Below are 13,181 nucleotides of genomic sequence, written 5' to 3' on the forward strand. Positions count from 1 at the left end.
GTCCTTCTGCACACGTCCCACTTCAATTTTCTTCCGTTTGCTATATTGTATTATAATCGGTGGTCTATCATATACCAAAAGCAAAATAGACTAAAAGAACAAATACAACATAATTCGAGACAAGAGAGAACATAAAGAAATTACAATGAGCAGCACATGACCCTCTAAAACCCGAACAAAACAAAAAGAGCTAAAAACAAAGAAAAATGAAAAAACTTCCAATAAGGAGCCCCAAAACATTTGAATTCTTGATCACAAGTTGCTTAAAAGAAATGAATGGGAAGGAAAACACCAAGGAAAGACAACCAGCCGTGCTGCTTCAAACTTGATTAAAAGTACAATCCTACGCCCCAGTCTTGAAATTTTTCATATCATCAATCCTGTGCCGTGCCGCTCCACTTCAAATTTTGAAAGGAGGAAGAAAAGGTAGAAATACATAGGAAAAAGCCAAACATGAAATCTCTCACTTATCAAAGTGCATTATCTTGCTTCAAAAACCCTACCAATTTGCCCAATCTGGTTCGTGAAGTTAGTATTAATTGAAAAGCTTAGAAGGAGAGGCAACAATTACTGACCTATTAGAGCAATGGGATGCCTAAACTTTGGAGCTACACACCTCCAAGAGATTCGGATTTTCATCAGAAATGGAAGTATAAAACATAGCATGAGCGGCTTGACTTTGAATAAATACATAGCTCTTGACTGCTTTTTCAAAATGCTCAAACAAAGCTCTAGGAGACTGTTTAAGGCCCTGTAATGGTTTCTTTAACTTGTACACTTTGTTAATCTCGAGATCTACCTCAAATCTAGGTGGCAAGTTTTTAAATACCTCTTATTCAAGATTGTTAACATCCAGTTGATAAAGAGGTCAATCAAAATTAACTGCAACAATTGGCAAAATTCTGATGGAACTAATGTTTCTTGATATTCAAAATATGTTTGAGTAAATCACTTATCAACCAATATGACCTTGTACTTTTCAATACTACCATCAGCTTTGCATTTTACAATGAACACCCACTTGCATCCAGCTGTTTTCTGCAATTTTGTTTCAACAAATTCATCTCTTCCATTACTGCCAATTTCCAATTCGAATTGTTGAGGGCCTCCTATATATTCCTTGGAACAAACAGGTAGGTTATTTTGGATGTGAAGGCTTTATGATTGTCAGACAATCTATGATAATAAAATAGTTTGCAATGGGATATTTGGTACATTGATGGGCGCCTTTCCTATGGGCAATTGGAATGTCAAGATCAGAGGCTTCAGGTAAGGAATTCTATAGAGAACTAGGAAAGTATGAGAGGAAGTACAGGGAGAATTATGGGAAGGAGAATGTATGTTACTTGGATCTACAGAATCGTTCATCGGAGAATTAAATTGGTTTTGTGATAAATCAATTGTTTGCTTTGAATTACTTTCAGGCAAGTCTCTTCTAGTATAAATGCATTTAACGACTCGAGGATGAAGTTTAGTTAGTGTAGGGTTAGGAGTATGAACATAAACAGTACACCCAAATACTTTTATTGGTAAGCTAGAAAACAGCCTAACGGTAGGAAAGAACTCTTTGAAGTGATTTAGAGGAGTTCTAATATTCAAAACCTTAGTTGGCATTCGATTTATGAGGTACGTAGTGGTAAGGACTGCATCACCCCACAAATATTTTGGTACATGCATAGAAAACATAAGGGCACGAGCCACTTCAAGTAAATACACAAGTATAAAGGTGTTGTTCTCTTATTTCTCTTAGAAAGAAAAGGGTTTTCTTAAATAAAATAAATACTCTAGGTGTGCCTCCGGAACCTTTGGCCTATTAGTTCTTGGCTTATTGTATAATTCTCTTGTACTTTTAGCATTAGTCTCATTTTAATCATTAATAAAGAGGCATATTTCTTTTTCAAAAAAATTCTCTACCAAACAATCCCTTAACAATTTGGATTGCCTTGTGAAGTAGATACCCTCATTAGTTGGTATGTTTTGTTGTGTTCTTTGTCGAAAGGTGGAGGAAGATTGTGAGAGTCTTGTGGAGCAATTTCTTTCCGACTTTTGGTTTTCCGCTTACATGGCCTAGGAGATTTATGATATGACGATGTTTAGTGAAAAAGTCTGTTTTTATGGCTTGCTGGGGTGTGCTATGTTGCAGGAGCAGAATAATTGTGTTTAGAGGGTAGGAAAGAATTGAAGGCCTCTTTTAACTATTCTATATGTTCTAGTTTGTATAGGTGGAGCCCCTTCTTTTAGCTAGACTCCTTTGTAGGCTGATTTTTTTGTATGCTCATGTATTCTTTCTTTTTATTGAAAAAGAAACATTAATTTTTCATTAATAAAATGAAAAGTGACTAGTGCTAAAAAAATACATTAACCTTGAAGCGAATAGAGACTGAGAAAAACACAATAAGAGAAATACTATTGAGACACAGAGAGGGGAAGACTTCAAAAAGCAAACACTTAAAACCTAGCGAACTAGCTCCATAAAGGAAACCAAAACTAGAGGACACATGATATACTGAAGAGTGGCCTGGGGTAAGCTTCAAATTTGCTCAATGTTCAACTATGAGACAAGATAGATTCTATCCCATGATATTCATTTAATATGCTCTGTCTGGTCGAGTTACTGCATGATAATTTAGTTTTCCAACTAACCTCCCACATCCTTTAGGATCCTTTAGCAATTTCCCATGTTTAGGTTGTAAGTTGGAATATAATGTGGAAATCTCCAAATCAGCAAAAATTTTAACCTAACAAACCAAAAAAAAACTTTAACCTAACAAACCAAAAACAAACTGAACAAATATCCCAGTGCTAAAGATTATAAGAACTTTAAAGCCAATACCAAACAAAAGACCAGGGAGCAACCGAAAACAATAATCCTTGAGTGTGTTGGAGAAACCAGTAAACTGCAGATGAGATAGGCCATGATCACAAAAAGCAACCTTGAGGATAAAGACATTATTCACAAGACCTCTGCAGTTAGCTATTCTATTGATTGCATGAATATTCTGTTTAGTCATATTGGTGTCTTAATTTTCTTTTGAGGTATAATTTTGTAGCTGACTTAAGTTGTCATCTGTTGATTGGATACAACATTAATTAACTATAAGTTTTCCAGGAGCATCTTAGAAGGATTCTTAGAGGTCAAGCCTCTCTGTTTGACTGGACTAAATCAACCTCATTGGCAAGGACGTTATCTCCACGAGTTTTGGAGAGTCAAATTGATGCCAAGAAGGTAATTTATTTCTTTCCAAATGGGAATTGTTTTGAGCCATCAAATCTCACATTTGGAGCTTAACAAAATATACTTTTCTCACTAACATTCAATTTGCTAGCAATGTTCTTTCTTAATAGCGATCTTGTAGTTATTACCATGTACATTCCATTGAGAAAAAGGGCAGGGTAGATTTAATTTTCTTGAACAGTGCATTGATAATGTTTAAGCCATGGTTATGTTATGATGATTAAATAATAGCACATTTTAGCTACATTTTATGTTCCATGCAATGAACTTTTTTTCTATTTATTTACTGTGCAGGATCTGGAGAAAAACTTGAAAGCAACCTGTGAAGAGTTTATTATGTCTGTCACTAAGCTGGTTGTGGATCCCATGCTTTCATTCGTTACCAAGGTTTGTCATTTTTCCAAATGCTGAAACTCTGGATTTGGTTATGGATTCTAACAGGGGATGCTTCTTAAGCTTTAAGTTAGTTGACCACGTCTGTTTGATATTGATTTGGGCTATTATAGACGGCTTCTTTTTTCTTTCTTTTTTTCCTTTAGGCGTGAATAATAATGGGGTAATAAATAGTTGTACTTGTACTAAATGAAAAATGTTTAAATAAAGGGGCGATTTTCCCTACCTATCCAGAGTTTCTTTTTAGAAAAGAAAAGATGTTGAATTAGTTCTAAGGAGAAAGATGTGAACAATTCTTTTGTTATTGGAAGACCAAAAGATGTCTGGCAATCATCTCGTGCTAGTTAATTTTCCATCTAAATCCTAAAGGATTTCTTCTGCCTAACTATTTGAATCTTCCATTTGGTAGTAAGGATCATTTTAACAAAACAGTTGGAGGCTAGACACCTGGTAACTAATTTTCAGAAATCTGTTAGGCCACCTATGATGCATCAATATCACAGGAGGGTGAAGATGGTAAAGAAGGGGAGGCAAGTTTTTTACTTTTGTGATAGGTGAATGAGGTTGGGAATTATCTCAGTGGGAGCCATGTAGTGAGGGAGAGTTTGTACGGAGTTTGTATGGAAAGAGATTCTATAAATAAGGAGAGGGAATGTATTTTCAGTTTTGGGCTTTTAACTTAAGAATTTTTTTTTTTTTTTTTTAACGGAAACGAGGTCATTTCATTAAAAATATGAAAATGATCCCAAGGGAGAGCACTAACACCTTAAGGCTGGGGAATTTTGTTTTCCCTAGGGCTGTTACTGTTTTCATTCTATCAATATATTGTCAACGAGATGCCTTACAAAAGCCTATTTAGAAGGTTTGGTAAAGAGGTGAATAAAGGAGCTTGCAAAAGGATGGTAAAGAGTGCAATAGATGAGGCTTTTGAGATGCTTCAACTTCAGACAAGCAAAACATGTGAGATCATGAGAAATCTTCCAGATTATCATGAACAAAGCCTATGTGGCATAAACCCAAAAGAAAATGTTCGTTGAAAATTTTCTTTGGAGCATTTCGTGGAGAAGTCACCGTTTTTTCCATTTGTTTACAGAAAAGGTCTTCTCCTTTGAACGAGTTTGGTTGTCTTTACTGTGTTTGGGTTAAAAAAGACTTTGAGAGTCTATTGTACTTTTGGTTCTTGGTTGTATTTTTTCTGTTCCATCGTTGCAAGTTTTTTATTTTTTGTAAATTTTTCATTTTACCAATTACTTCTCAAGATGACTCTTTTGGCATGGGTTTGACAAGTTTGTCCCTTTTTCTTCTCATTTTTAACCTTTTTTTTCCATCTCCCTCTCCCTCTTGTTTTTGTTTCTAATAGAAGGGGGTGGAGATTATTTTGTCGTGTTAATTGTTGTTCAAGTAATAAAGAATTGTGTTGTTCAACTCTCATCTAACTTCCAAGAGGTTTGGCTTCTTGAAAATCCAATTCTATTGGTCAAAAACTCTCCAATAAGTTTATTTCTTTTTTGTTTAAAGAAACTTAAGCTTTTGCATTTGGGTGATGTAACTTTTTTATGAGAGATCTTCATTTGATATGAAGAAGAAAAAGCTAAAAAATTGGTGCAATCAAATTACAAAGGAACAATAAAAGAAAAGGTCCAGTTTATTTACTTCTTTATGTTTTACTTACCAATGGGATCCTAAAGTTACATTTATGAATTTTAATTTTGTTAGTTTGTTCTTTTTAGGTGTCTGCTGTCAAAGTGGCATTATCGTCAGGCAATCAGAACCAAAAGTTAGAACCCGCGATGGAGAAACCACTAAGGGATCAGGCTTTTGCCACTCCAGATAAGGTGGCTGAATTAGTTCAAAAGGTATGTTGTATAACGTAAAAGAATGTGGAAAACTCAGTAGTATTAAAGGAAGAATCTTTTAGAAGAGTTGTATACAATAGGTCAGAATTAGTCCAGTGAGTTCAAAAGGTATGTTTGAATTAATCTGTTAAATTTTATGTGGAGTCTCTAAGGTGCTGCCAGAATGCAAATCTCTATGAACAATTACTAATGTGTTTGTAAAGATTGCATAATGGGTTTTTATCTATTTTTTTCTGTCCCAGTACCACATTGTTGTGACGTTTAATTGATAGTGCTCTGTAGCTATGAAGGATTTGAATGATTCGTAGAAATATTTATTGTCATATAGCCTCTCTGATCGAATTTTTTCTTCTCAAACAGGTTAATACTGCTATCCAGCAACAGTTGCCTATGGTTATGGAAAAAATGAAACTCTATCTGCAAAACTCTACCACAAGGATGATCCTCTTCAATCCTATAAAGTAAGTTGATATAAGTTGTGAAGAGGAAATTATGATGCTCTGGCCATGGAGCGGACAGGCTTGATTAGAAATATCACATATGGTTTGAATGCCATATAGTTTGCATGCTTGTTTGAATTGGAAACCAGGGATGAAACCTGATAACGACCCTTTAGAATATTGGATCAACGTAATCGTAGATTACTTACTTTTTTAAAATTTGACCATCTGGGAAGAGCTTAGTTAGACCGAACCGGTTATTCATTTGGTTTTTTCTTTTTCTTTTTCTTTTTCTTTTTCTTTTCTCTTTTCTCTTTTTGGTACAAGCTATCCCTTTTTCCCTTTTGAAACTGAAGCTAGCCTTCTATTGAAATAATGAAATGAGATTGATGCTCAAAATACATGATAGATGACAAAAACAAAGGTCAAACAATATATAAAAATGTGGACAATGCAAACACTTAGCAGGTAACTAGTACAAAAAGAAGAATTGAAAGCTATCCAATTTAAGCTAGTGGTCTATAAAAGCTTTTGTATTGATTGTATCATATTTGCTTGAATTTTATTTCCTTTCCATATTGTAAAATGGGTTTTTACATTTAAGAAATCTAACCTCTTCTTCAAGAGAGAGTCGCCAAAAATATGTTATTTTGCACTCCCAATGGCAGTTATTGGATACTGAAATTACAACCTTTATGTCACGTGGTGGTTGTTTTAGCCGACCAGACATGCGGCTCTTGGGGCAATCTTGCTGTAAAAGACACTCCAAGTAAGCCGTAGAGAAAGGGTTGGCCTTGCTAGGGCACTAAGGAACACGTTGAGAGGTTAGAAAGTAGGCACAGGTGAGTTTGAGAGAATGTAAGAGCTTTATCGAGTCTGTTAACAGTTGGTGTACAAAAGCCCTCTTGGGCTTTTTATAGGGAGTGCCACCGACTTTAGGGGGGCCTCCATCAACCTTTTGGGAGGTTCTTCCTCCTTAGAATGTTCTTTGAGCCTTGTAGGGCTTTCTAGCATCTCTTTAACTTACAAATCCCTTGAAAATCAATCTTAAGTTTGGGTTAGAGTTTAGATGGCGGACTGTCTTGAACACCACCTAAGATAAAAATGTCAAGTTTTTGAGCTTGAAGTTTCACACTACAGGATATGATGATCAATCAAATATTTTTAGCATATTTTCTTGAAGAATTGCAAAGGTTGTAAGAGGTTCTTCGCTTAACGGCACAATCTACCATTTACTATCAAGCTTTTTTTTTATTTTTATTTTTTTTCTTTTTGACATTAGAAACAGTATTTACTACCAAAGTTAAAGAGTAAACTCAACTCTGACTTGGTAGTTTAGTGCCCCTTTTGTTCCATGCCATACAAGCATGTGATTATTTACTAGCTTGTTCTATCCGACGGAGATATTTTTCTTGGGTTAGGTAAGAATTACATATAGGCGATTCAGTTTCAACATATATTTTATATCAACAATATCTCAGCCCTGTTCTTGATTTGTTTTTTACTACTGTCACAATAGTTTTAGGACATCTAAAATTAATTATGTGTTTGATGTGCTTGAATTGGTTCCATCCCTTGATCTCTTTTCCTTACTAAGCAATCAGCTAATAAGACGTTTCTTGGGATTGTTGCAGAGTGAACATTGTGGAAGCTCATCTACAAGTTCAAAATCTGATAAAGGCAGATTACTCTTCTGAAGCAATCAATATGACTCCCATTCATATTTTGCAAACTCAACTTGATAATCTTCTGTAGATTGCTGGCCTAGTTTTATTCTATTTCCAACAGTAGCATCCATTTTCACAAATGTTTTATTCTTTGCAAGAATGTGTAGTTTTTTGTTTGTAATTCAATGTCTAGCCTTCATGCACTTGTTGCCTTCTTTTTTGAAACATTGCTTGGAAAGTCAAAATGCCATTTTCTCATTATTTTCAGAAATAACTTAATTTCAAATGTTTACTCGAGTATAACTGATTATTTACCCTTCACAGTTTGCTCATTATTGAACTCTTTCATAAGCTTAGCCCGTACTTAACCCAATAGTCTACTACTATTGTCACCATTGTGTTTTGAGTCTAGTTTCTACTTATTTCATTTTTAAGTTTGGATATGCATTTTTTCTACTTTCTTTAGGGCATTTAATTATTTATCATTAAGTTAGTTAATGATAAATAATTAAATTAGTTAAAATTACTATTAAAAGTAGAAAGAACAAAAAAAAAAAAAAAAAAAAAAAAGAAATCACGTCATATTTATTTAAATTAATTGAAACTGTGCCCAACTTTGCTTCCAAAGAAAGTTATGTTCAGTTTCCCACGCTTCGGGTCAAGTTACTTATCTACTTGAATCTAATCCTTTGAACTTCTCTCAAATGTGCATGCTTTTCTTGAAGTGTGTAGGGTGTTCAAGGTTTTATAAATGTCTAAAATTTTACAATGTTTGAAAATTGAAATTAATTATAATTGTGCTTGGTTGTACATATGAATGATATCAACTTTTTCTAATGTCTTTCAAGGCAATAGGTGAGAAAGTTATCGTGTTTTCAATAATAAGCAATAGGTGAGAGTTTTCCTGTTTTCAGTGACAAGCAATAGGTGAGAAGGTTTTCCTGTTTCCAATAATAATAATAATAATAATAATAAAAAAAAAAAAAAAAAAAAAAAAAAAAAAAAAAAAAGAGGAAGGCACGGTTCTCCTCAACTAAATAAGATTGAAGATTGAAGAAGAGAATATTGAAGAACTGAACTTTTTTCTTTTGCAAGTTAATTGTATCATATTTGGCATAAGTAAATGATTTTTTTGTTCAAGTCGTGTGGTCATTTTTAATAGTTTTATGTTGTCATAAATTATTATATTCAATTAAATTTAATTCACAAAATTAATTTACTCCCTTTTTTTTTTTTTTTTTGAAAATTTGGCTGTTAATTTATTGTTTTAAGTCAATATTCTAAAATTATTTTAGACAATACAGTATAGCTTTGATTTATAAAAGGATAAAAATTTTGGAAGATAAATTGTAAAAGGTTTATTCGACAGTACTATTGCTTCAGATCTACTATAGGTAAGACTATCATTAGAGAAAACCTTTGTTCGAAAATTCTACTTTTGCTTGTGATCTATCAAAGAAAAGATTAGCACCTTGAAGTAGTGTTTCTTATGGCAGATATAATAGCCAAGGGAACCAAGGTAGAGATGGAAAAGAAAATAAATCTCCTAAGGAAAGCGATGGGTGAGCGAGATCATGAAATTGGAGAAACTACTGACAAAGCCAAATGTATGAGGAAGTCCAATTCATTTTTTTATTTAACTTAAGAAGACTGTTTTTTTATTATTGTGCAATGAATGATTAAAAAATATTATTATAGTATTGTTGTTTCATTTTTTTATGAAAACTATCTAGCAAAATAATTAGATAAAATAGTATTGACCTTGCCAATTGATAGTGAGAAAACAAAATCTGGAATAAATACCAATACCTATGACAAGTATAAGGATAGAGATTGCAACAAACAATTCCCGTAGTTCAGAGTTGAACTTCCTAGGGAGTTATACATTTGTGTATTGAGAAAACCATTTACTATTTCTTGAAGCTCGATCTCTCCCCCAGATGAACCATATAGTCAAGAGAAACCATGAACCAGAATAGAAGAACCTGCCCCTCCCATGAGCAAATATTTCGTAGTAGCTTCATTAGACCGTACATCTTTCTTGGTATATCCGTATAATAGGTAGGAGCATAAACTGAAACATTCTGGAGCTACAAAGATAGTTATTGAATCGATGACCTATGTTATGTATAAAGTAAGAATTTTTTTTTTTGGATTTAAAGAAAAAAAAAAAAAGAAACAACTTTGCTGACAATTGTTTGTTTGGTCAGAAGAGTCCTCCGAATATTCGGGTCTTGGATTAATGATCCATATTTTTTTATTTTTCTTTGTGGAATATAAATAGAGAAAAAGGATGGGTTCATTACATTCAAAAAGATATGTGGGAATTTCTCATAAATAATTGCAATAATTGAGTGTAAGAGCCAAGTGAATTGAAAGATTCATGTTTGGTTCGAGAAGGGATTGTCGAAGTTTTGAAATGAATGGAAAGACAATCTACTTTCATTAAGTGATTTATTAAATAATCGAAAACAAAGGATCTTAAAACAATTCAAAATTCATAAGAACTTCGTGGGGGGGGGGGGGGGGGGGCATTAAACAGCTAGAAAAAGCCCAAGCTCACTTACGAAAAGTTGAAATGGAAGTCGATCAGTTGCGAGTGAATGGATATTCTGAGATAGAATGAGTTACATTTACGTACCATCTGTGCTAATATTGGCATTTTTGGGACGATGAAAGAAATAACTAACTGATCAGTCCTTCTACTGTAGGCATTGTTTTCTTTTTTAAGCTCTTGTTGTCAAAGGTAATGACAATGCAAAAACTATGGTGAAGGAAATCTAGGTGCAACAATCCATCTTCGTTGCTTGCTTGTCCATCCAACTGCAGGATATGATAACAAGTTGCATAAGGGCTCAATATGAAGGATCGCCACTATTCAACGAGAGTTTTTGAAGAAACTAAATCCGTGAAATTTGAACCTCACATTTATATTGATTTCAGTATAGTATTGTCTCACTCCTCTTCTAAGTAACTTCACTAGCTACAAGAAGATGTGTGAAACCAGACTCTCTTAGGACACATACTGACCTTCTAACTTATGACTTACCTACTCAAAAGTCTTGTTAAATAATGTTGTAGTAAATTTTTCTTTATGAAAAGTAACACAATGGAAAGCTTATAAAACCATACTATAACCATACTTTGATTTAAAACAACTTAGATATATGGATCTTACATACACTATTTAGACACATTCTTGTCTTTTAGGTTTCTTTTGTTACTCAGGTGTTTGAACCATGCATTTTGAGTTTGTTGATGTGTATGTGAGAGAGGTTTGGTTGTGTATATGTTGTACATGTTTGGATTTTTGGTAGAGTATTTTGTAGGTATTTTGCAGATGTTTTAACTTAAGCATGCAGAGGACACCTGTAAAGTGTCAGGGGCATAATTGTCCAACGTATTATTTACCGTTGGCCGTATGCCCGAATACCCCCAAATCACTTTATCTTTATGTCTTGAAAGTAGTTTAGGTTAATTCTTTTGTTTAGGTGTCGCCGAGTCACGGTGTGACATTTCGAATTTTTCATATGCAAGTCTGCCAAGGCCAAAATTCTCAATATGTACTATAGGGGGTACATGAACAGTCCGACCCCCGCCCAAGCCTTGTCGCACTCTTTGCATGCTGAGTTATTTTTCTTGCAATTGACAGTCTTCAATGCTTTCTTTATGACGTTTTCAACTATTTACTTTCTCTCTCCCGTTTTATAAAAACATTTTCCCAAGAACGGGGAGGGAGGCTACGTCATACCGCGAGTTTGTCCGCGGATTCCGATTTTCGAACGGCTGACTTGCTGATTGAGCTAAGCAAGTGTCGCACAATCGTGTTGAGAAGTTACGATTGTGACAAGTGGTATCAGAGCCAGGTTGGCTAATTGACGATTGCACCGAAACATGTCGTCGTCGAATCCATCGGGCAAGGCCCAGAGAGACCGACTAGTAGAGATAGAAGAGCAGATGCTCTACCTAGTCGAAGTTCCCGACTCCATTCGCTACTTGGAGTCTCGTGTCGACGAAATTTCTGAGAAAGCTGACACGATCGATGCGGTAGCTGGCTGTGTCGAAGAGTTGCCAATACAAGAGTTGTTGGCAACGGTTGACGCCCTAGAAGAAAACACCAACGCCAAAAGAACTATTAACTACGAGCGTGGAGAGAGTTCTTCAGGCTTTGCTGCCCACATGGAAGAACGTGTCAGCGAGCTTGATAGCGCTCAGAAGACACTATTAGAGATGATAAACGGCATGTCGGAGGATTTTAGAGTCACCCTCGATGTCGTTAGAAATGAAATCGCAGACGTGAACGCAAGGCTGAGTCTCACGATGCGAGCAATGGCAAGCCAAGCTCCAGCTGGAGGAGCAATTTCAGTTAGTAGAGTAAAGATCCCGGAACCAAAGCCCTTCTGTGGGGCAAGGGATGCAAAGGCTCTAGAGAACTATATTTTCGACCTTGAACAGTACTTCAAGGCTACAAGCACCGTTACCGAGGAAGCCAAAGTGACATTGGCAACGATGCATCTGTCTGAGGATGCGAAGTTGTGGTGGGGGTCCCGATACGTGGACATATAGGAAGGGCGTTGCACAATAGATACTTGGGACGCCCTGAAGAGAGAACTCCGCTCGCAATTCTTCCCCGAGAATGTGGAAATCCTTGCTCGACGAAAGTTGCGCGATCTAAGACACACCGGCGAGATTCCGGAGTACGTGAAACGGTTCGCGGGGTTGATGTTAGACATTCGCGACATGTCCGAGAAAGACAAAGTATTCTGTTTTGTCGAAGGGCTGAAACCGTGGGCAAGGGCCAAGTTGTATGAACAAAGGGTCCAAGACCTCACGTCAGCGTATGCAGCAGCCGAACGGTTGTTCGATCTGACAAGTGACACTCAAGATGTGAGACGTCACAAAAGCTCCTCACCTGGACGGAACAGGAATAGTCGTCCGAGTTCCCCCAAAACTGTCAGGAGAGACGAATATACTGGTAAAGACCGAAGATCTCACCAGTCAAACACAGAGAACACATGGCAAAGGCCGAATAATCAAAGCCCACCCAAGCGCCGCCTGAGTTGTTACATATGTGGTAAGCCACATATGGCAAGAGAATGCCCGAATAAAGTCGACTTCCATGCGTTTCAAGCCTCACTAATTGCGGATTCAGACGATAAGTCAAATCGTGCTGAGGACGAAGCGGACCTGGTAGATGGAGGCGAGAAGACTCGGATTGGGGCCATAAAGTACATGTTGTCTCTCCAGAAAAAGTCAGGGGAGAGACATGTACCAACAAAAGGGGGCCTAATGTATGTTGACACCTGGATCAACCAAAAACAGACTAAGAGCACAATGGTTGATTCTGGTGCAACCTACAACTTCATAACTGAGGCGGAAGCTAGACGTCTAAGGCTCCGTTGGGAGAAGGATTCAGGAAAGATGAAGGCCGTGAATTCCATTGCCCTACCTATTATCGGATTGGTGAAGCGAACGACGATAAGGTTGGGAGGATGGAAAGGCCCCGTAGACCTTGTGGTTGTAAAGATGGATGACTTTGATGTAGTACTGGGGATGGAGTTCCTCCTTGAACATCAAGTCATTCCAATGC

General features: G+C 36.1%; 1 protein-coding gene across 1 annotated transcript in view; it reads left to right on the forward strand.

The window, feature by feature from the left end:
* The window catches only part of LOC103499355 (conserved oligomeric Golgi complex subunit 3), a 51,189-nt gene extending 43,277 nt beyond the window's left edge, over positions 1 to 7,912 (forward strand). The window contains exons 21-25 of the mRNA XM_008462338.3: positions 3,110 to 3,226; positions 3,530 to 3,622; positions 5,359 to 5,484; positions 5,845 to 5,945; positions 7,559 to 7,912. Of these exons, the coding sequence (XP_008460560.1) occupies positions 3,110 to 3,226; positions 3,530 to 3,622; positions 5,359 to 5,484; positions 5,845 to 5,945; positions 7,559 to 7,679 (558 nt within the window). The 3' untranslated portion in view covers positions 7,680 to 7,912. The remainder of the gene's footprint in view (positions 1 to 3,109; positions 3,227 to 3,529; positions 3,623 to 5,358; positions 5,485 to 5,844; positions 5,946 to 7,558) is intronic.
* The last annotated feature ends 5,269 nt before the right edge of the window (positions 7,913 to 13,181 follow it).

This window comes from Cucumis melo, chromosome 10, assembly GCF_025177605.1.
Source record: "Cucumis melo cultivar AY chromosome 10, USDA_Cmelo_AY_1.0, whole genome shotgun sequence".
Classification (NCBI taxonomy): domain Eukaryota; kingdom Viridiplantae; phylum Streptophyta; class Magnoliopsida; order Cucurbitales; family Cucurbitaceae; genus Cucumis; species Cucumis melo.